The sequence below is a fragment of the Corythoichthys intestinalis genome, chromosome 13 (assembly GCF_030265065.1).
Source record: "Corythoichthys intestinalis isolate RoL2023-P3 chromosome 13, ASM3026506v1, whole genome shotgun sequence".
NCBI lineage: Eukaryota > Metazoa > Chordata > Actinopteri > Syngnathiformes > Syngnathidae > Corythoichthys > Corythoichthys intestinalis.
In genome coordinates this window covers 21,765,236-21,786,919 of record NC_080407.1, presented here as the reverse complement: position 1 = coordinate 21,786,919, position 21,684 = coordinate 21,765,236, and the positions used below count along the sequence as shown (strand labels likewise).

Genomic DNA, 21,684 nt, shown 5'->3' with positions numbered 1-21,684 from the left:
TGATTGCTGTTTGGAATAGTACAAGCAGTATTTATAAGGGATTTAGTGTAGGTTTTCGGACTGTGGAACGAATTAATGGAATTATAATGTATTCTTATGGGGTAAATCCTGCTCCACATATGACCATTTCAACTTACAAACAAGGTCCCGGAACGAATTAACTTTGTATGTAGAGGTACCACTGTATATCCTAATTTTCAATATTTATTTAATGAAATTACTGTGATTTTGAATCTTTGGATTTGGGGTCTGCCATTTCAAGTATTAAATGTGAAAAGTGTAGTTAGAAAGAAGGAGAGTATTATATTAATATTGCCACTTGAATTAAGGGTTCAAACAGTTGAGGTTTTGGCAATAGGGTGGATTCACATCTTACAACGACTGGACAAAGCAACGCACCAAAAGTGCCAATCCTCAACAGGATTTAAGGAAACTCTACAGAATACAATCATCCTACGTGCAAAATGTGATGGAGCCAGCACGGATGACAGGCAAAACAGTCATTGACCACTGCTTCTCACATCAACACACACGTGTCTCTTTATCCGATCCTTCCGAGCGAAAAAGGTTTTTCAACAGTGTGGATTCTTGCGTGCATTTTTAAGTTGCTCTTCTGACTGTATGTCTTTCCACAAACTGAGCAGGAAAAAGGTTTTTCGCCAGAGTGGGTTCTTTCGTGCCTTTGTAAGTTTTGCTTTTGAGCAAATCCGTGACCACAAATAAACAAAGTGTCGATGATCAATGTGTCCAGCAATTCACATTAGGTCTCGCAGCTAGCTGCGTTCGTCATCAACGCACGAGCTGAGTGATCCACTGCTAAGAGCCGTCTGCTCTCGTTTCGTTTCCGCGTTTGCGTTTCCAGACTGAGATAGGCCGATTTTCTTTTCTTCACCGAGACGGGGCGGTTCGCGATCGGGGGGCGAGAACGCAAAGGCAAAAGGTTTTTCGCCAATGTGGGTTCTTGTGTGTCGTTTTAATTTGACCTTAAGACTGAATCTTTGACCACAAACCGAGCAGGAAAAAGGTTTTTCACCAGTGTGGGTTCTTTCGTGACATTTAAAGTTTTGCTTCTGAGAGAACCTTTGATCACAAACTGAGCAGGAAAAAGGTTTTTCACCAGTGTGGGTTCTTGTGTGTATTTTTAAGTTGCTCCCATGTCTGAATCTCTGACCACAAACAGAGCAGGAAAAAGGTTTTTCGCCAGTGTGGGTTCTTACGTGTATTTTTAAGTTGCTCTTGTGTCTGAATCTTTGAGCACAAACTGAGCAGGCAAAAGGTTTTTCGCCAGTGTGGGTTCTTGTGTGTCGTTTTAAGGTGATTTTGTGACTGAATCTTTGACCACAAACAGAGCAGGAAAAAGTTTTGCCAGTGTGGGTTTCTTCGTGACGTTTTAAGTTTTGCTTATGAGAAAACCTTTGATTACAAACTGAGCAGGAAAAAGGTTTTTCGCCAGTGTGGGTTGTTACGTGACTTTGTAAGTTTTGCTTATTAGCAAATCCGTGACCACAAACTGAGCAGGTAAAAGGTTTTTCGCCAGTGTGGGTTCTTGTGTGTCGTTTTAAGTGTTGCTTCTGAGCAAATCTTTGATCACAAACCGAGCAGGAAAAAGGTTTTTCACCGGTGTGGGTTCTTTCGTGAGTTTGTAAGGTTTTTTTATGAGCGAATCTTTGACCACAAACTGAGCAGGGAAAAGGTTTTTCGCCAGTGTGGATTCTTGTGTGTATTTTCAAGCTATATTTTAGAGTGAAACTTCGACCACAAACTGAGCAGGCAAAAGGTTTTTCACCAGTGTGGCTTCTCATTTGCATACAACAAGTTTTCTTATTCGCAAAGATTTTCCCACACTGAGAGCATTTGCAAAGTTTTTCGTCACCGTGAGATTTGTTATGACCATCATCGTCAGGCGAGTGTGACGTGGCGCCATTTCTGTCTGACGGAGCGATGAAAATGTCTGCTTGCAATCCTTTTGTTGAGATGCTGCTGCTTGCAGGCTGTGCACCTCTGCTGGCCTCACTCAGACCATCTTCACTCTTCAAGGGCTCACCAGTCGACCTGGTGCTACCTTCCTCCTCTTTAACAGAAGGCAGCTCTTCCTCCTCCTTTTTGATTTGAATTTGATCTTCTTTCTCCTTCTGTTGACAGGGCTCTGGCTCCTCCTCTTTTATTTGGGGGAGCTCAACATGCCCTTTAACGCCTTGAGATTCTGGCTCCTCCTCAGCACCAAGATATTTTCTGAAACCTGCAAGACACAAGAAAAATCATTGATATATTTATGGACCACCTTCGTGTCAAAACTTGCCGAAGACGAGTACAGTGATCCCACGCAACTTAGCGGATCACATTTCGTATGTAGCGGAGTTTTAAAAAGTATTCATTGAAAAAAATGGTGGGAAAAAAATATGCCGTTTTATTTTGAGGCGAAAGAGGAATTTTTTCGCGTTGGGATGCGACCGAAAATTTAGGGCCGAAAACTATCAGCCGAAAATACCTAAAAATGCAATTACGGTTGAAATGTTTTGAAGACCAAAGTTTGTCATCGAATCGTGTGAAGAACTTAGTCCCTCTTGTGATGACGTCATTAAAACACGGCGAGAAGCAACATGCTGGCTGACGCAGTCTTGCAAAAACTCCTGGCTCAAAGCCAACATGTCTGCGGTTTGAAAGTATTTTGAGGTATCAAAGATGGATAGAAATAATTTAAAAACATTTATTAAGGGAAATGTAATTTAAAGCCAGCTGGCCACGAGACCACTCTCCCAAAGCACAACGAGGCGCTTCCCAGAAAAATGTCTCTCGACCTTCAACTTCAGTTTATGTATGCCGTCTACACAAACACTGGATAAAACATGCAAATCAAGAACAGGGCTGGGAGCAGTATCTCACTCCCCTTATGTATAGGATTAGCCTACTCCATGTCCCGGACTTGACAAAATGGATCAAACACAGTACCATAGGATAATAAATGATTATGAGTGACAATGTGAAATAAACAGATATATACTGTATTTGTGTGAATAAATGGAAATATATTCAAGCTGTCCCGACTAGTCGACGTCATCGATGACATAAATGCGTCGACGAGCGCACCATGCCGTCAACGGTTAATCAAGGGTTTAAAAAATATATACGTGGAAAGTTGAGAATGGTGGACGCTTAGGATGCAAGCTGGGAAAGCGGCTCAAAGCCAAAAAAGCACACCAGAGTGACCAAAGAATGGACTTATTTAACTCATTCACTCCCAGCCATTTTCACCAGAGCAAAGCCCTTCGCTCCCGGCCGTTTTACTGGATTTTGACAAATTTTGCAAAGCCCACAGAAAATTCTGTTCTCACGCTATATAGACCCTACTCACCTACGTCACAAAATGGGCGTGTCGCTGTTTCCGGCCGCCATATTGTACCTCTTTTTCAGACCTATTCTCATTGTTTTCAATTAGTCGAGCAAGTTATAGAGCAATTCATGGAAGCCCCGGTGTTATCTGACGCTGTAAACTCATTGGATCCGTTGCGTAAAAGGCATTACGTGGAAAAGCTTCAGTTTATCCATTCGCCAGATCCGTATTTGATGCCTAAATCGATGTTTTTCGACCCGCTGGCTTCGCCTGACATCTGATATTTACAACTATCTTGTCCACACAAAATCAGCCTATTCTCACGAAAGTTTGAAAAACTTTAAGAGCTTGGAGGCTTATAAATGCTACGTTGCTGGTTGGGTGAAACATGTCCTCGTACACGAAAATTCGGCAGGAATCTTGTGCTCAGAAGGTGAGTTACGAAATTTTCAATTCAAAATCTTTTGTTCTTGCTCACATCCACCGTCAAGTCTAATGTATTTCATATCATTTGTCAATGGAGCTAGGGCTTTTAATGTTTATATGGTTTAGCGATAGCACTCTCACTATATACATATATAATACGTAATAAATATGAAGTGCGATAGCACTACTCCAGATTGTCCCTAGTTGAATTTATTTTTTGGCTTTTGACCTCAATAGTGAAATTGTAAATTAATTGTATGACAACTGTCTGATTATCCCCTTATAATTATATATTTTCAGGTAGTTCATTCACAACGTCTGAGTGTATGTTGTCGGCGATTAGCCTAGCAATGATCTTAATTGTGGTTGTCAGCCCAAAACCCTCTAAATATATATTAAATGCATCTTACCAGATATAAAATGACTACTACATAATCTGTGGTAGTCGTTTGGAGCCCAGTTTTCTCGTCGAATTGCAGCAGTCAATCTCGGTCTCCTCTTCGGGTCTCTCGGAATACGGTAAAAATTCAAGTCTCTCCGTCTATCTTCTCTGTTTTTGCAACCGACCGCCACACACGACTTCACCATTTTGATTATTAATGTTAACGAGCAGAAAAACACGCCATAATAGGAGGAATTTACGAAGCGCTAATGCATTAACATGACTAGTATCCGGACAACATGGCGCGGGGGCGTGGCTGTGACGTCACGTGAGTAGGGTCTATAAACACGGAACCCACCAAAAGAAAGATTAGACTCTCTTCTTTCAGCAGAAAAAAAGTACGTTCATATCTTTTTCCATTCTTTAGAAATCAGCATTAGAAAATAGCTTAGTTTGAGCAATTTTCCAATTTCTGATGAAAAAACTGAGAAAATAAGCTTTTTGTAAACGCATGCATTTCAAACTTAACTTTGACTTTAACACAGCTATTTTTTGCATTAGTTACATCCCAAACATCTGAATGTTTTCCTTTTACAAAATATCATAATGAACAAGACAAATAGAGCTTTTGATAGCAAAGTAACAATTTGTTTACACATGACTACTGAGAGATGATGCCTGTTGTCGCCGAGATGACACCGTTGTCGCCGCGTCTGCCGTGTAAATTTTCCCCTCATCGTTGTCTGTCTCACAAAGATGGATTATTTTTGAGTCTCTGCGGGGTCTGCTTGGCGAGCCCGCTGCACGGTGGTCGCAGCTTAGAGGAGGAGGGCCAACGGACATGTACTGTAAAACATGTTTGCTGACGGTGGCTACCATGGAGGCAATACCTCCAATATGATTTTGCATTTATACAAAATTAAAGGTTAGTAAACACTGTAATGAACGTTTACAACCAGCTAGGGGAGTTAACTCCAGCATGTTTATTGTGTCTAGTGGTAGTCAAGCACGTGTTTTTTTCCTCCCTGGCAACTGTCTGTGTTAAGAAAGAGAGTGTGTGTCCATATAATGTAGACATGATACGAGTCATATTCACGTGCTTTTTATGGAAAATAATTCAATTATTTTTGTTCTGATGCTAATAATGTTGAGCTGTGGGTTAAGGCTCACCTAAAGGACACATTTATTTTAATTTTTAACATGATACTTTTGTTCCAATTTGCTAATATGGTTTCAAAATAAAAATCCTGTTCAATGGAAATATACTGGACTGTCTCAGAAAATTAGAATACACAATATTCTAATTTTCTGAGACAGTCCTGTATATTGTTCTATGTAAAGGACGTCAGCCAAGGTCGGCCCCCCACATTTTTACCACGCCAAATCTGGTCCCCTTTGCAAAAAGTTTGGACACCCCTGCTTTAAATGGTGGATTAATGTACAGGACTGTCTCAGAAAATTAGAATATTGTGTATTCTAATTTCCTGAGACAGTCCAGTATATATATATATTTTTAAACCCAGATATTTCATATGTAACACATTTCAGAGCAGTAATTGCAATACCGTGATACCGTGATATTTTGGCTTAAGGTTATCATATCGTCAGAATATCATACTGGCACATTGCCTAGTCAGGAACCTAAAACGTTTGCCTGTGATTAAAGAAAAAAATCAACTATAAGTAGACAAAATGAACTCAGTATGACAGATAAAATTATTTAATGCAGTTACAAGGGGAACGAGAGTGCAAGAATGAAAAAATTAAAAAGTGAAAGAAATAAATGTCGAAATAAATAATGAAATAAATTATTCTAAATGTAAAGAAATGAATAAATGTTGAATTAAATGTTAAAATAAATTAATATTTATTGGAATAAATAAATATGAAAAGAAATAAATATTAAGTGAATTAATAAATAAACAAACATTGAAATGAAGAAGTAAGTATTGAAATTAATTAATAAATTAAATTCAATACACTTCATTAATCCCTTGGGAGGGTTCCCTCAGGGAAATTAGTTTTCCAATGCCCATAATACCAAAGCAGCAAAGATAAAAGTGGTAAGAGCAGTGGTTCTTAACCTTGCTAGAGGTACTGAACCCCACGAGATTCACAGGTGCATCCACCGAACACTTTATTTTATACAATTTAATACTGCTATATCTAAGCTAGCAAGCTAGTATGTAAGCGAAATCCTGTTCAAATGTCTTCACATTTTGACAGCATGTTTTTTGAAACAGATCAAAACTTGAGTCCACGCTGCCAATAGGTCTGTTATACTTCTTCATAAGAAGTGTGAGTCAACCTTCCACTGAGCAAACCAGTTTTTGTTACAATCCTCAAGTGAAAGAAATGGAAACAGACAGCCGTGGCGCAGTTGGTAGCTCAAGTTGTCCTGGGACGGAAGGGTCAGCGGTTCAATTTCCGGCTACGACTGCCCACTGTTGAAGTGCCCATGGGCAAAGCACTGAACTCCAATTTACCCCAACGGGTTGGCAGCGCCTTGCATGGTAGCAGCATCATCCCTGTGTGTGCGTGAAAGGGTAAATGTATGCTAATGTAAAGTGCTTTGGGCATTGTTACAATGTAGATAAAAGCACTATCTTAGTACTCTCCATTTAACATATAGCAAGCGTCTCAAACTCATTTTGTTTTGCAGGCCACATTTAGGCATACAGAGCTCATGTGGGCTGGACCAGAGTACTTTGGACAAATCAAGTTAACGCACTGGCGTTCACCAGCAGAGATGGAGAGCCTGTAGTTGGTGTCTTGCCGGTAAATGTGGTCACCAACACGAGACAATAGGTCGTCATATTGGGCCACGGTTAGTCTGGTGTACCGCTGAAAGTGGCTTTCATCCCGGCGCAATTCGTTGAACAGCCGGTGGTATTCACCGAGCTGGCGGCGCTCTCAAATTGTGCTGTGAACCCACATCCTGCGCTGGCGTTGCCTTCTCCTTCGGCGAAGTTTTAACAGCAAGTATATAGCAGCAAGTCTCACGACCATCGACATCTTTGCTATGCTACGTGTCTGAATGGTTCCACCCGATACACAACAAGGGCTGAACCGGAAGTTGTTCAGTTTCGCGGGCTTTGACTTCTCGCGACGTCGGTGTGAACACGAAACTGCTTTTGGCGTCGGCGTCACGCGTTATTTTGGCGGCTGGTGTGAATGCAGCTTTAGACTAAAAGACATTTTCGTACTCATGAGAAAGAACCATATTTGACTTCTGCCTCATCTAAAGAAAAAAAAACATTGTTTGTGATGACCTTTAATGTGAACGTATTCTTCCTCCTTGATGTATGGCGACTCTTCCTCCTCCTCCCCCTTGATGCATGCAGACTCCTGGTGCCCAAGACGATGGGCTTGGCTGACATATAGATCTGCAAGACCACAAACACACAGGCCAAATCTTATGTCTTCATTTGCACACTTGTGTCCCCAAAGTTGTTTTCTGTCATTTGTTTTGTTGTCATCCAATCCAACAGAAATTAATTCAAAGTTCATGACATCACATTAAAATCGGGAAGACATCAACAGAAAACAGTCTCATAAAATACATTAAAAAGGAACAAAAGCATAAAAGAGCCCAAGCCATACATTGCGGATGTGCGTAGGGCAGCAAATGAATGGCTTTTACGTTCCGAAATGAATGCCTAAAACATTGCAAAACGTCAGATTCGACACCATTTCCATTTTGAATTTAATCTACGGAAAGTGAAAATAAATCTGAACAGGGTTTTCAACTCAAACCCATTAAATCCAAGGCCGCAACAAACTAATTGATGTATAAATCTGTTGCAGGGTTATTGCACCGTTTAAATAGTCAAACTGAATGCTTTTTAAAACCTTCAAAATATAATTTAAGACCAAAATATGTCGCAACAATTTGTGATGAAGAACTCATTTTATTTCACTGTAAACACAGAGATGCTGGCGTTTTATTCCTCTCATGTGCGACTCGACGGCTTTGTATGCCAGATGTGAAAAAAATTAAATACATGATTAAATGTGTCATTAAAATGCTTCTATTTCAATATTGACTTTTTAATTTAAATATTTATGTATTTATTTCAATTTTTATTTATATATTTCACATTTTATTTATATCCATTTATTTGGGCATTTATTTATTCCAACATACAGTGGGGAGAACAAGTATTTGATACACTGCCAATGGGAAAACCCATTGGCAGTGTATCAAATACTTGTTCTCCCCACTGTATTTATTGATTTCACTTTCTATTTATTTCATTTTCGTACTCTTGTTCCCCTATACTGCATGAAATAATTTTATTTTTTATTTTACCTTCACCACGTGGCAGTGATTGCTGAGGTTCTACACGAACTCTCTCGGGATTTATTAGACTTAGCAGAACACGTTGACGCAGAAAATTCGAACCCTGAGCATGTGGCTTACAAAATACAGTGGTTTAGTTTATGTTGGGATGGGAAGAGAAATAGCTTGACTCGATCAACTCAAACCCCATCCAACGAGTTTGATGAGCCAAAGATAGAATAATTTCTTGCAGTTACAAGGGGGAGCGAGAGTGCAAGAATGACATATATATAAATGTTGAAATAAATGAAAAAAATATTGAAATAGATACAAATTGAAGTAAATGTATAAATGTTGAAACAAATGACTAATCCGACAAACGATTTGTGTATGTCGCCATCTAGTTGTTGGCCACCATTACAGGCGTGTTTGCACTGCAATACCAGCCCAGCTTCAGTCAAGGCATAATAAAAGCCGCCACGTCTTGCATATGAGATGGTTGTTTTTCCTAAATTTAAGAGATAAATTTCAATTATTCATTTTTAATTTGTATAATTTAACATGACATTTACCTGAATACATTTAGCTCATTATTTACGCACTATTTGCCAGTTGTCGTCTGAAATAGCACATTAAATACGAATTGTTCCTTTACACTCTTTATTTTGAAAATCACATCCGTTCTTCTTTTGCAAGCTTGTGCCTGACTCGTCGTCGCAGAATTGGAAATCAGGAGAAAGATCCACAGAAGGGTATTTCGAGTTAATGAATTTAATTCTGTTTGAAGCCTGTGAAAACGACCTTAATATTGACATTGACGTAACTTTTAAGTTCTTTATGGCGTGTCTTTGACCCGTATCTTCGCGTGCTAGCAAAGCATTTGTTCGTTGCCGACGTCACTGGTTGTAATTTTAGATGAGTATTTTGGAAAGATACTGTAAGTTGTGGGTCCGTTAACAGAAGGACTATTATTGTTGTGGTGATATAGTACATTGGAGTATTAGGGCTAAATAAATTAAAAAAAAAAAAAAAAAAAAAAAAAAAAAAAACGACTGAGGTAAGTCATACTCTTGCTACCACAAAAAAAGTTGTGTAAGGGTAATGTAATGTATTTGTAAAACCGATTCTACACCACAAGATGCTTTTGACTTCTTTTCTCGTACGATTAACTCAACATTTTTTATGGTTATGACTGGAAAAAAATTAATGTTGTTATTTGAAAAAAATTCTCATTTCTCATGAAATAAAACAATTTTGCCATGGCCAGGGGCGGACTGGTAATCTGTAGTTCCTGGAGGATCACAGAACGGCCGGTGCTCTGGACGGATGGTGGCAGCCATACATACATCACTATTTTTATCCCCTCCATAGACCCAACGTCACAGAATGAAGTGTCACTGTATCCGGCCGCCATATTGTCCGTCATTGTGTGTCCGTATTCTCAATGGTTTCAATTTGTCGTGCAATTTATAGTGCAATTCATGGAAGCCCCGGTGCTTTCAGACGCTGTAAACTCATTGGATGCGTTGCATAAAAGGCGTTATGTGGAAAAGCTTCAGTCTATCCATTCGCCAGATCCATATTTGATCCCTAAATCGATATTTTTCGACCCGCTGTCTTCGCCCTCTCTGCCTGACATCTGCTACCCTGATATCTACAACTATCTTGTCCTCACAAAATCAGCCTATCCTCACGAAAGTTTGAAAAACTTTAAGAGCAGCACTCTAAGCAACATTACCCCGTGTGACCCTTTATTTCCAATTTTCTAAAATGGCGGCAATCAATAAAAAAATAAGTTGACTGCGATGGCCGACGCTTCAAGGATAGGTGGATATTGGACTATTTCTTCAATAAAACACGCAACAACTGTGTCTGCCTCATTTGCAAAGAGACAGTTGCTGTTTTCAAAGAGTTCGATGTGACGCGATAATGATATTACCGAACAAGACACGCTGATATGTACGACATTACAGGGAAGATACGCAGCGAGAAATTATAGCAACTCGAAGCTAGTTTAATTTCACAGCAGCAGTATTTCACAAGAGCCCGAGTGTCGAAAGAGAACGCCACAAAGACGAGACTGTCTAAATTATGAATTAAAAAAAAAAAAAAAAAAGCAAATGTGACACACAGAAGGGCTTGCTAAAATGTGTTTAAATATATTGTTCTATGTAAATCAGCCAAGGTAGCCCCCCGCATTTTTACCACACCAAATCTGGCCCCCTTTGCAAAAGGTTTGGACACACCTGTTTAACTGATTATCCGTAGACGAGGCCAGCTTCTTTCACTTGGTACCAGCTAAATATTATTCAAAATGTAATGATGGTGGAAGAAATAAGCATCTTGAATTTGAAACTGTATGTTGTCGGCAATTAGCCTCGCAATGATCTTAATTGTGGTTGTCAGCCCCAAACCCTCTAAATATATATTAAATGCATCTTACCAGATATAAAATGACTACTACATAACCTGTGGTAATCGTTTGGAGCCCAGTTTTCTCGTCGAATTGCTGCAGTCCATCTTGCTTTCCTCTCCGGGTCTCTCGGAATACAGTAGAACTTCAAGTCTCTCCGTCTATCTTCTCTGTTATTGCAACCAACCGCCACACACGCCTTCACCATTTCGATTATTAATGTTAACGAGCAGATAAACACGCCATAATAGGAGGAATTTATGTAGCGGTAATGCTTCAACACGACGAGTTGACGGACAATATGGCGCGGAGGCATGGTTGTGACGTCATGTGAGTAGGGTCTATAGGGTCAAGCCTCAAGTTGAGGGCGCACAGCAGTGACGTTATACAACACACCTATGGGGCACCATTTGTAAAGCGGCACATGCTGAAGATTACGGCTACATTTTGTTACATTTAGCACCACACAGTTTTAAAATGTGGTGTGAAAAGTCACCCCTTTTTTTTGCACATTTACAACAATACAGGTAGTTGCCGGATTACAAACGAGTTCCGTTCCTACGCTGGCAACGTCACCCGAATTTTGGCGCGAGTCAGAACTAATCCTTTAAATAGCCCAAAATACCCCCTAAATATAAAAAACTATCCAACTGCCTTGTTTGAAAGTACTGTATTGTACAGGTAGTCTCCGGTTCAAGAACGAGTTCCGTTCCTAGGCTGGCGATGTAACCCGGATTTCTGCGTAAATCGGAATTGACCCTTTAAATACCTCAAAACACCCACAACAAAGAAACTATCCAAAAACACGTACAGTATTATAAGTCATTGTACTGTCCTCGGAGCCAAGTCCTAGCTAGCTAAGCTCCGAAATGACAACGTCAGACATCTGTGTGGTTTGCTGACTTAATTCAGCTGCTCATAACATCAACAATTGCTGAATGAAACTAAAATAAAATGAAATTAAATCAGTCCAGGGATTCCCCTAGATAAAACAGATTGTGGCGCACCGCCACACCAAAATAAAAGCCGCCACGCCTTGCAAGACGTTTTTTTATTTAAGGCCGTTTCAAACTAGCGGCAGCCACGTGTGAAGAAGTCAGCAGCAACCTATGCATTGTGTACTGTTATGTTTGTAACTATGCGTGGCCCCCTTAAGAGACGATCGGACTGGGGAGCTGTGACGCAGGGCGAAGCCAGTAGGAAGAAAGGGAGAATGGGCGAGATAGCGAGAGACTGCGGTTGCATGTCGTGGCAGTCCGCTGTTATTTTGTTATTGTTTTTCTTTATTATTGTTACCACAATAAAGTGGGTAAGCCAATACAGACTTCTCTCCTTCTTCCATATATCCGGGGCATTACAATAGTTTGGATCTGACTTTTCGGCGAAAGTGAGCGGTGGACGGCCGTCTTGGACGGAAAGCCAAGTTTGAATGAATGTGCGCCGAGAGGCGGGAAGAGCTGCGCTAATATCAACAACGCATTCAATAGCAGAGGGGCAGGCGTAATTATATATGCGCTACCAGGCTGTCTCGGCGGACGGATATAACGCAATCACGGTTGACGAAACCTTGATAAATGAGCTTTTTTAATCCAATTTTCGCGAGCTCTGGGACAATCGAAAAATGACTCTCATAATTCTTCTTGCTGAGCTAATTGGTACCTCGATGTGTGTTTGTGTGGAAATGCAGTTCACGGACAACAACAAAAAATATTTACCTCCACACCAAAACTAGTAAATCACTTTACACAGCAATTAGAATTTCCCGCTACTCCTTGAAATGTGTCCATTACAAGGGCGTAGGTTTGGTCTAAATATTGGTAGGGACGACATAACAGCATAACCTGCAAGTACACTTTTCGCTGGGGACGGTACATTAATAAAATCACTCAGATTAGGTCAACGGGGATCAAGGCTACATTTCTCACAACCAATTTGAACCTAATTAATTGATAGGCTAAATGATCAATGCAAAAATAAATCTGCACTGTACTAACTTTCACACCGCAGATTTATAACGTTTTAATGTGATGAATTTTCTTGAATCTATTCGAATAATTTTCTCCATCTTATTTTGAGTGTTAAAGACTAGTTAACAGATTAATGGGTCAGGTTATTAAATTTTAGGGAAATGTTACCATTTGTTCTTATTAAGCCCATACAACTAAAGATTGGTCATTTTTCACCAAAATCAAGGGGAACAACGCTTTCAAATAATGTTTTGAAGAAGATCACTTTTTGAATTAAGAACATTTCGAGTGAAAAAAAGCTTTTTTTTTTGTTTTTGTTTTTTTAAAATTAAATATACTCACTTTTTGCTTAAGTGTGAAGATTATTTTAGGATAGCTATTTTTCTTATTTCAAGAAATCTAAGTAAAATTTACTTGAATCACTGGCAGATAATTTCACTTATTTCTAGTAGATTTACACTGAAAACAAGGGAATTTAACTAGTCATCAGCCAATCAAACGTGCGTAAAAATGGTGTCAGTGTATGTCTGAACATAATGACAGCAATTCACTTGATAATGATAGGGTCAGGTCTATCCTTACAAAATATGTGAAAATGCTTTAAAGTTGGTGAGGACAATTTGAGCATCCTGAAAGGTTCCTAGTGCTATCTCCCTAACGTCCCGATGCAAACCTAAGCCATTGGTCCATTAACAGAAGGACCATTATTTTTGTGTTAATGTAGTAAATATTACGTCCAAATAAAAGAAAAAAGAAGGACTACGAGATGTAACTCGTACTACTGCTACGAGAAAAAAAAAGTCGTATTATTACGTAGGGTAATGTAGCTGTAATCAGCCACGAATTTTATGTACATGTACTGTAGCTGAGAGCTACGACATTAGCCTGGCTAATGAAATATTTTAAATGGATCTTTGTTATGGTTCTTCTTGGGAAACAAAATGTCAACAAAAAAATTAATTTGTCATGATATGATGCAATTTGTGCCACGACATGATGAGATGGTCTGACTCCAATGCAGTCCACCACGGCAGCTTAAAAAAATCCTAGGGGGAAACCCTGTACCATATTTGATTTCTTTCTCATCTAAAGAAAAAAAACAATGCTTGGGATGACCTTTAATGGGAACGGACTCCTCCTCCTCCTTGATGTATGGCGACTCCTCCTTGACGCATAAAGACTCCTGATGCTCAAGACATTGGGCTTGGCTGACATATAGATCTGCAAGACCACAAACAAATCATATTTCTTCATTTGCAAACTTGTGTCCCTACCCACGTGACGTCACAACTCCTTCCTCCTGACTGGTGCCGCCCAATTGTCCGTCAACACATCATGTTTACCTGTTACGGCTACGTACATTCCTCCTATTTACGTCGTGTTTTTCTGCTCATTAACATTAATAATCAAAATGGTGAAGGCGTGTGTGGCGGTCGGTTGCAATAACAGAGAAGATAGACGGAGAAGACGGAGAGACTTGAAGTTCTACCGAATTCCGAGAGACCCGGAGAGAAGAGAGCGAGATGGGCTGCTGCAATTCGACGAAAAACTGGGCTCCAAACGATTACCACAGATTATGTAGTAGTCATTTTATATCTGGTAAGATGCATTTAATATATATTTAGAGGGTTTTGGGCTGACAACCACAATTAAGATCATTGCTAGGCTAATCGCCGACAACATACACGTATGTATGTAGTGAGAGTGCTCTCGCTAAACCATATAAACATTAAAAGCCCTAACTCCATTGACAAACGACATGAAATACATTAGACTTGACAGTGTATGTTAGCAATAACAAAAGATTTTGAATTGAAAATTTCCTAACTCACCTTTCCAAGCACAAGATAGATTCCTGCCGAATTTTCGTGGACGAGGACCTGTTTCACCCAACCAGCAACGAAGTATTTATAAGCCTCGAAGCTCTTAAAAGTTTTTCAAACTTTCGTGAGAATAGGCTGATTTTGTGTGGACAAGATAGTTGTACATATCAGGGTAGCTAGCAGATGTCAGGCAAATACGGCGGAGACAGCGGGTCGAAAAACATCGATTTAGGCATCAAATATGGATCTGGCGAATGGATAAACTGAAGCTTTTCCACATAACGCCTTTTATGCAACGCATCAAGTGAGTTTACGGCATCCGAAAGCACCGGGTCTTCCATGAAATGCATTATAAATTGCTCGATCAATTGAGACCATTGATAATACAGACACAAAATGACGGACAAGGGGGCGGAACCATACAGCGAGCACGTGATTTTGTGACGTCGGTGGGTAGGGTCTATAGACCCCATTCACGTGACGTCACAGCACCGCCCCCGACTTGTGCCGAAATATTGTCCGTCAGCTCATCGTGTTTACATATTACCGCTACGTACATTCCTCCTATTACTGGGAGTTTTTCTGCTTGTCTAACAAATCACTGCCAAGTAAACGAACCCCAAAAGCTTCCTGACAATCGTTGACATTGATTAATCAAAATGGTGAAGGAATGTGTTGCGGTTGGTTGCAGTAACAGAGAAGATAAACGGTCATTTTAGTAGCTACTGTGTGCCCATTGTTAAAAGGGCAAATCTCTAAAGCACCACGGTTTGTTTATCTCGGTCCATGATGTGTTTGTGTTGACAGCCGTCAGACAGCGGCGAAAACATCAATAGTCGTGATGCCAACACAATCGCAGACATCATCAGATGGAGACTACGAAGCTCGTCGCCACTATCGCGCAGCAAGAAGGTGGGCGCAAAAACAGGTATTGTGCCGAAAAATAGCCGCCCCGCGTGACATGTCCCCACTGACGGGAGCGCCCACAAGGAAACGACTTTCCTGTACCGTGAATATGTATTATTTTACTCTGCTTGAACTAATAAATGTCATACCTGTGTGATTGTCATTGGGATATGGTCGTCAAAACCTGTGGACTAATACATTTATGTTCAAAGATGGTTATGTGGCCCAGTCGTGATTTGTTACTAAAATACAGTTAGTGTTGTCACTAACGCGTTACTGTAATCGGATTAATTTCTTCAGTAACGAGTAATCCAACGCGTTTTTCCAAGCCAGTAATCCGATTAAAGTTAGTTTCCCTAGTGCCTGTGCGTTACTATTTTGTGTTTTCCTCATAATGTATGTAGAATGAAGAATGCTGTAGTCATGTACGAAGAGCATTTCTCATCAGGGGGAAAAAAAACGGGTCACGTGTTACGGTGGGGTTTGAGGCTGAGCGCTGTCTGCCACGGCGGTCAACAACATACCATTCTGACGAGGCAGCGAGGCTAACAGTGAAAGGCAGGATATACACCGCAAATGCCTTTGCCCACTGGAAATACAGCCACTACTTCACATTTCTGTCCAGTAAAGATGACAAAAATAACTCAGTGCGTTGCGAACTTTACGCCGGCTGAAAAAGACTTTCGGCCCCTAAAAACTCAATTCAACAGGAAGCACTTGGAATTACAGGTCAACGCGACAAAACTCGAAAAAGCCTACAGGTAAAGAGACAGCCAGCACTTCTACAGTTTGTAATCAGCCTTTATGCCCATTTTATTGTCAGTGTTTGTAACCATAGACGGAGTTTTACTTTTGTGGGGATGGGGGCAAAGCATGTTGATGACTGAAATAAAAGTCAAAAGTTTGGACACACCTAAACATTTTTACGTTTTATATATTTTTACTATTGTAAATCCTCTCTGAATACATCAAAACTATGAACGAACACGAGGAATGGCAAAAAAAAAAAAAAAAGTGAAATAAGTGAAAACAGGTTTTATATTCTACATTCTTCAAAGTGTCCACCTTTGAGGTGTCGCCAAACTTTTGGCCAATACTGTATATATACATATATATAAAACTGTTCAAGCTCAGTTGTTGTTGGTTGCGTTTGAAAGCTTAGGTTTACAGAAATTCTAAATACCCATCTTGCCTCCACAGGTGTAGTTTTGGCTTAGCAAAGCAAAAGCTAGTCTTAGGTGTTAGTCACATGATCTGCTCAAAAAATGATTTTGACCCATTATGAAATACGTTGTAGGATTCTTGTTCATTTCAATAATTTTTGTTGTTTGTTTTATTGCTTTACAACTTTTATAGACAATATTTTAACAGCTAGGTCTTTATTTTAAAGGGGAAATTCAGAATTTTTTACCTTAGGCGTTATCTTGGAGTTAGCGGGGGTTTATTTAGTCGTTGGAGTTAATTTGAACAAATTCCGTGCAGTTTGTCAGTTATTTGTTAGTTTCAGGGCTCCGGGGTGGCTAAGCTAGCGCGAGTCAATGGTGGTTGAAATCAACTCCATTGACTACTTAAACCCCCGCTAACGCAAAGATTAAGCATTATGTGAAAAATTCAATTACATGCGATGACATTTTTTGTTGTCCTTTTTATGTTGAGGCAGCAAAAGGAGAAAAATTGGTAAAAAGTAACTGATAAGTTATTTTGATAATAAAGTAATCGGTAAAGTAACTAGATTAATTGTTTGAGGTGTAATCAGTAATCAGTAATTAAATTACTTTTTTAAGTAATCTGTGACAACATTGTTCATGGCAATAAAAATAGTAAATACACATAGCCTACACCTTTGCAAGAACAATGGTGTTTCCGTTTGATACGGTCATAATGTGCAGGTCCTGCACCTATCCGAAGCAAAACTGTTCGTAGCTTTGTAGCAATTTGTAATTTCGGAATTGCTGATGAGTGTAGTCACTTACACGAAACACTAAATACAGCAGAATGTCCATTTCGCGTAATGGTGGAAGCTTGTCGACGTCTTTACTCCATTTGTCTTCGGCTTGCTCGTAAGGGTCAACATTGTTCACATCCTTAAGTTTGATCAGATATCTGTCCTTTGCCTTAGTAACGAGTTGGTCTCGGTATCGAACTGGCAAGATTTCCTAACTTTTTTCCATCTTGTGGCACTCATAGTTAAATTGTATTTGCCGTTTAAATGTCCCACGATCCAGACCTGCTTCCAATATGGCTGCGTTGTTGTCAATTCTTCCGAAATCTCTCGAGATCCCCCATTGCTGTGACGTAAACGCTCGAGTTATTAGAGCATTTTCTTTTAATTTCTGCTCTTGTTCGTTGTTGCCTTTTTCATAGAATAAATTACAAAGAGTCGTTGTTGCCTTTTTTTATAGAATGAATTACAAAGAGATCATGTGCTTTTTCGGTGTGTTTAAATATATATGGTGAAAACGGGGGGGGGGGGGGTACGCCAACAAATATGTTGCTTAGTAGGGGTGTGACAAAATATCGAAATGGTGATATATCGTGATACTTCGTATCCCCATAGATTATCGATATGCTTCTGCCAAGAATCGAGATATCATTTAAAAAAGGTGTCCATGTCTAAAAAAATAATTCAATAAAAAGGAACCAACAAGTTGCTACCAAAATTTTCCATCATAATAGTGCCTCAGTTAACTCTTAAGGCTGCATTGGCGGTGCTCGACGCCCAATCCATTTAGACAAGAAACGTTCGTTAATTCGAAACCAGAGCATTCACAGTCATTCTGTCTGATTTTTAGGGCATTTACAGGTCATTTCCTGTTGAGTTTGAGTCACTGCCTATTTATTTGGGTGATTCCCAGGTCACTTCCTGTTATGTAATAATAAGATAAACAGGAAGTGAGCCATAAAATACCCCAAAATCAACAGGAAGTAACTGAAAATCAACAGGTAATTGACCTTAAAAGGCCCAAAATTACCTCATTGCCTGGCATTGGCTGCCACTGACGGCCATAGACGTTCAATCCGTTTGAAGTGGGAGGGATGGCAGCGAATGAACATTCGTTCATTTGCCACCCTCCCATTTCAAACGGATTGGACGTCTACCGGAGATAAACTCATTCCAATTCACAGCAGAAGCTTGTTTTTTCTATTTATTAGTTGTTTGTAGAATATCATAGTAAGATTTCCTGACCAATGTATCGATAATCGTTGTATCGCCATATCGTCAGATCATCGTTATTGTGAGCTTTGTATCGCGAATCGTATCGTATCGTGAGGTACCAAGAGGTTCCCACTCCTATTGCCTAGGGTACCAAATTGGTCAGGAACAGCCCTGAAACCCTGCAATGTAAACAGTAATGGTAGCTGCTCTTGGCTGTGTGCTGTGGGCGACGACGTCTTTGGACAGTTTTTTTTTACGGGGAAAGAGCCAGAAGAAGAGCCTACAACACAGTCTATTCTGCATAATATGAGGCTAAAAGCTAAGCAAACGAGGCAACTAAACGGAATGCACTGAGAGCATCATGCCTGCGACCAAGTCAAGTTTTAGGAAAGGCCGCTGTTTATATATATTAAAAAAAAAAAAAAAAAGATTCCGCCGCGAGAGCTACATTTCCCCTGCACTTAATGTTCGGTTTCAGCCCCTTCGTGTTTTTTTTACTGTCATTTTCTGCCACATCAGGAAAACAAGGCCCAACATCACACTGGCCCGTAACGCAAAAAGCTTGGGGAACACTGTTGTACCGTGTACGTGTCATCGAAAGTGTACCAACCTTCGAGTCTGCGAAGAACAACCTTTGCGTGCATTATTTTGCACACAGTCGATTCTTGGTGACATGGGGGCTGCTCTTTTACTTCGCAAAGTTCCATTTGGAACCTTTCTGCAGCCGGTGTAGTTCTCGCGAACATATTCCTCACTTCCGCTTGACGACGTGCCTTGCAGTTTTGTAAGCGGTTGGCCAGCTAAGCTAGCCTAAAGTAGGCGACAAAACTTCAACGCGTGCCCAGACTTGAAGATGACTGATGTTTGAGTCCGTAATGTGGCTAATGCTGCACACGTCGTCGAGACTTCGATTTAGTTAAGTGACTGAAATCTAGGGGAAAAGAAATACGTGCACAAAGAAAAAACTGCTCCACCTTGGCCAGTGTTTTTCATTTCCGACCAGCATTGCACGATGGGAAAGACAGTCAGTCTCCAGCCCAATCACAAGGCGTAAAACCCGTCTATTTCAATAATAATAAACAAAAACAGCCCAAATTACAGCTTCCCTTTCAAAATAAAACTGTTTCTCCAATACAACTCAATCAATATTTTGACATGATAGGGGGAAAAAAATCAACAGTGGGATCGTAGCGTTATCATTTCTCCCATAACGATCCTGGGAGGTGTAGTTCTTCACAGGAAGCATTCGGTGCGTTCAGCAACGCCCTCTGCAGGTCTTATTTGCAATTCAAGAAATACATATTTGACGGTCTATATAATCATTATTAAACATCTAAATTCCATGTTTGTCAATACAGATCACCGCATAAGTGCAGAAGATTTTTTTCCTAACGATTGTTCTCAAGAGCAGAAGCAAATCCACCTGTCACGAGTCAATGCTTCAAAAAACAAATCTCAATACGCAATAAACAAAAATAAAAAAAGAAAAAAAAAACACTTCATCTAACACTAATGTAATGTCATTTTTAGAATGATTTTGTTGAATTTGACTGTGTACCTAAAAGTAAAAAAATGACATGCAGTTCACAGCTCATGCAATGCGAGGCTCTAAAATGTTCAGCTCATTCACAATCTGATTAGTTTCCTAGTGGGAGTGCGTTACTATTTTGATATTGCCTCACAATGTATGTAGAATGAAGAATATTGTAATCATGTACGAAGAGCATTATAAATAGAAAATGTTAGAATGGGTCCCACTACGCGTTATTACACTATGCGCTCGTTTCCATGGTAACCGCTCATAGTTACTTCCTGTTTTGGTCTCGAGTCACACGCGTTAATTGTTTTGGGACATTCGAGCTGAGTACAGCCACCTGTTGAGATGTGAGAGGGAATTTTTATCCGTGTGCGTCCATGAATGAACGTGAGTATTTTTTCCTTCATTCTGGAGGGTTGCAGCGATAGATTGGAGCCGCCACATACGCGGCCGTTTCGGAACTTTGCCGTTGCAATGGCGAGTAGACAGCAAGCATTGTCTACATCAAATTTGTGTTGCATGTTTATGCCGTGAGGTTTATCACCTTTGGGATGTGTTGTATGTCCGATTGAGTGTAAATTGCTTAGTTGCTGCCACGTTTGGTGGCCAAATTGACTGTGTGTGTGTACGGCGTATTTCTGGGTTGTGCATGCGCATTCACGCCCGCCCCCACCTTTGAGTTTATTGCACTGTTTATTGCGCAGTTCATTTGTGTGTTATTGCATAATCTGCATTTTTAACATTGGCACCGATATTCTGTTAACCCTAACCAGAAGTTCAGAATTTTCGACTTTAGGCTTAATCTTCAAGTTCGCGGGGAAAGTCGGTAAGTAAGTTAGTTGGATGGAGATGATTTCAACAAATCCCATGCAGTTTGCCAGTTATTTGTTAGTTTCAGGGCTCCAGAGTCTCGCTAACTCGAAGATTAAGCCCTATGTGAACAATTCTGATCTTCCCCTTTAAATTTAATTATGGGAAAGTCATTGTCAAATGACATTTTTCTGTTGTCATTTTTCTGTTGAGGCAGCAAAGGGAGACAAATGGGTAAAAAGTAACCGATAAATTACTTTTAAAGTAACTTAGTTACTTTGATAATAAAGTAATCAATATAATAACTAGATTATTTTTTTAGGTGTAAAGTTGTATTTTCTAGTTTGTTTCATCACATTGACCTATAAAAAGACTTTTGTTTCCCAAAAAGTTAGGGTCTGTGGTCACGACTTTGAAATTCTATTTTCCACTTTTCTTTTCTGTTGTACTTTCTAATGCTTATATATGTATACATTTCCTCCTTATTTTATAGACTTTATTTGACCTGAAACCTCCCCAGCATAAGCAGCAGCATGATGTGTATCTTGAAAATGTAACCTGAAAAAAATAATGACATACATTAAATCTAATCGAATAATTTTCTACATCTTGTCCTGAGTGTTAAAGGCTGGTTAACAGATTAATGCATC

At 39.8% G+C, this 21,684-nt stretch overlaps 1 protein-coding gene across 2 annotated transcripts; it reads right to left on the bottom strand.

Annotated features, from left to right (window-relative positions):
* Positions 1–541: 541 nt before the first annotated feature.
* LOC130928050 (gastrula zinc finger protein XlCGF57.1-like) lies at positions 542–19,672 on the bottom strand. 2 transcript variants are annotated; one of them, XM_057854255.1, is made up of 4 exons: positions 19,298–19,672; positions 13,918–14,022; positions 7,412–7,525; positions 542–2,239 (listed from the first exon to the last, which is right to left on the bottom strand). In XM_057854255.1, the coding sequence occupies exons 1-4, from the start codon at positions 19,431–19,433 to the stop codon at positions 774–776; spliced, it is 1,821 nt and encodes a 606-aa protein (XP_057710238.1). In that variant the 5' UTR covers positions 19,434–19,672; the 3' UTR covers positions 542–773. The 2 variants fall into 2 exon arrangements, with proteins under 2 accessions (XP_057710238.1, XP_057710239.1); XM_057854256.1 differs by lacking the exon at positions 13,918–14,022.
* Between the last annotated feature and the right edge of the window lie 2,012 nt (positions 19,673–21,684).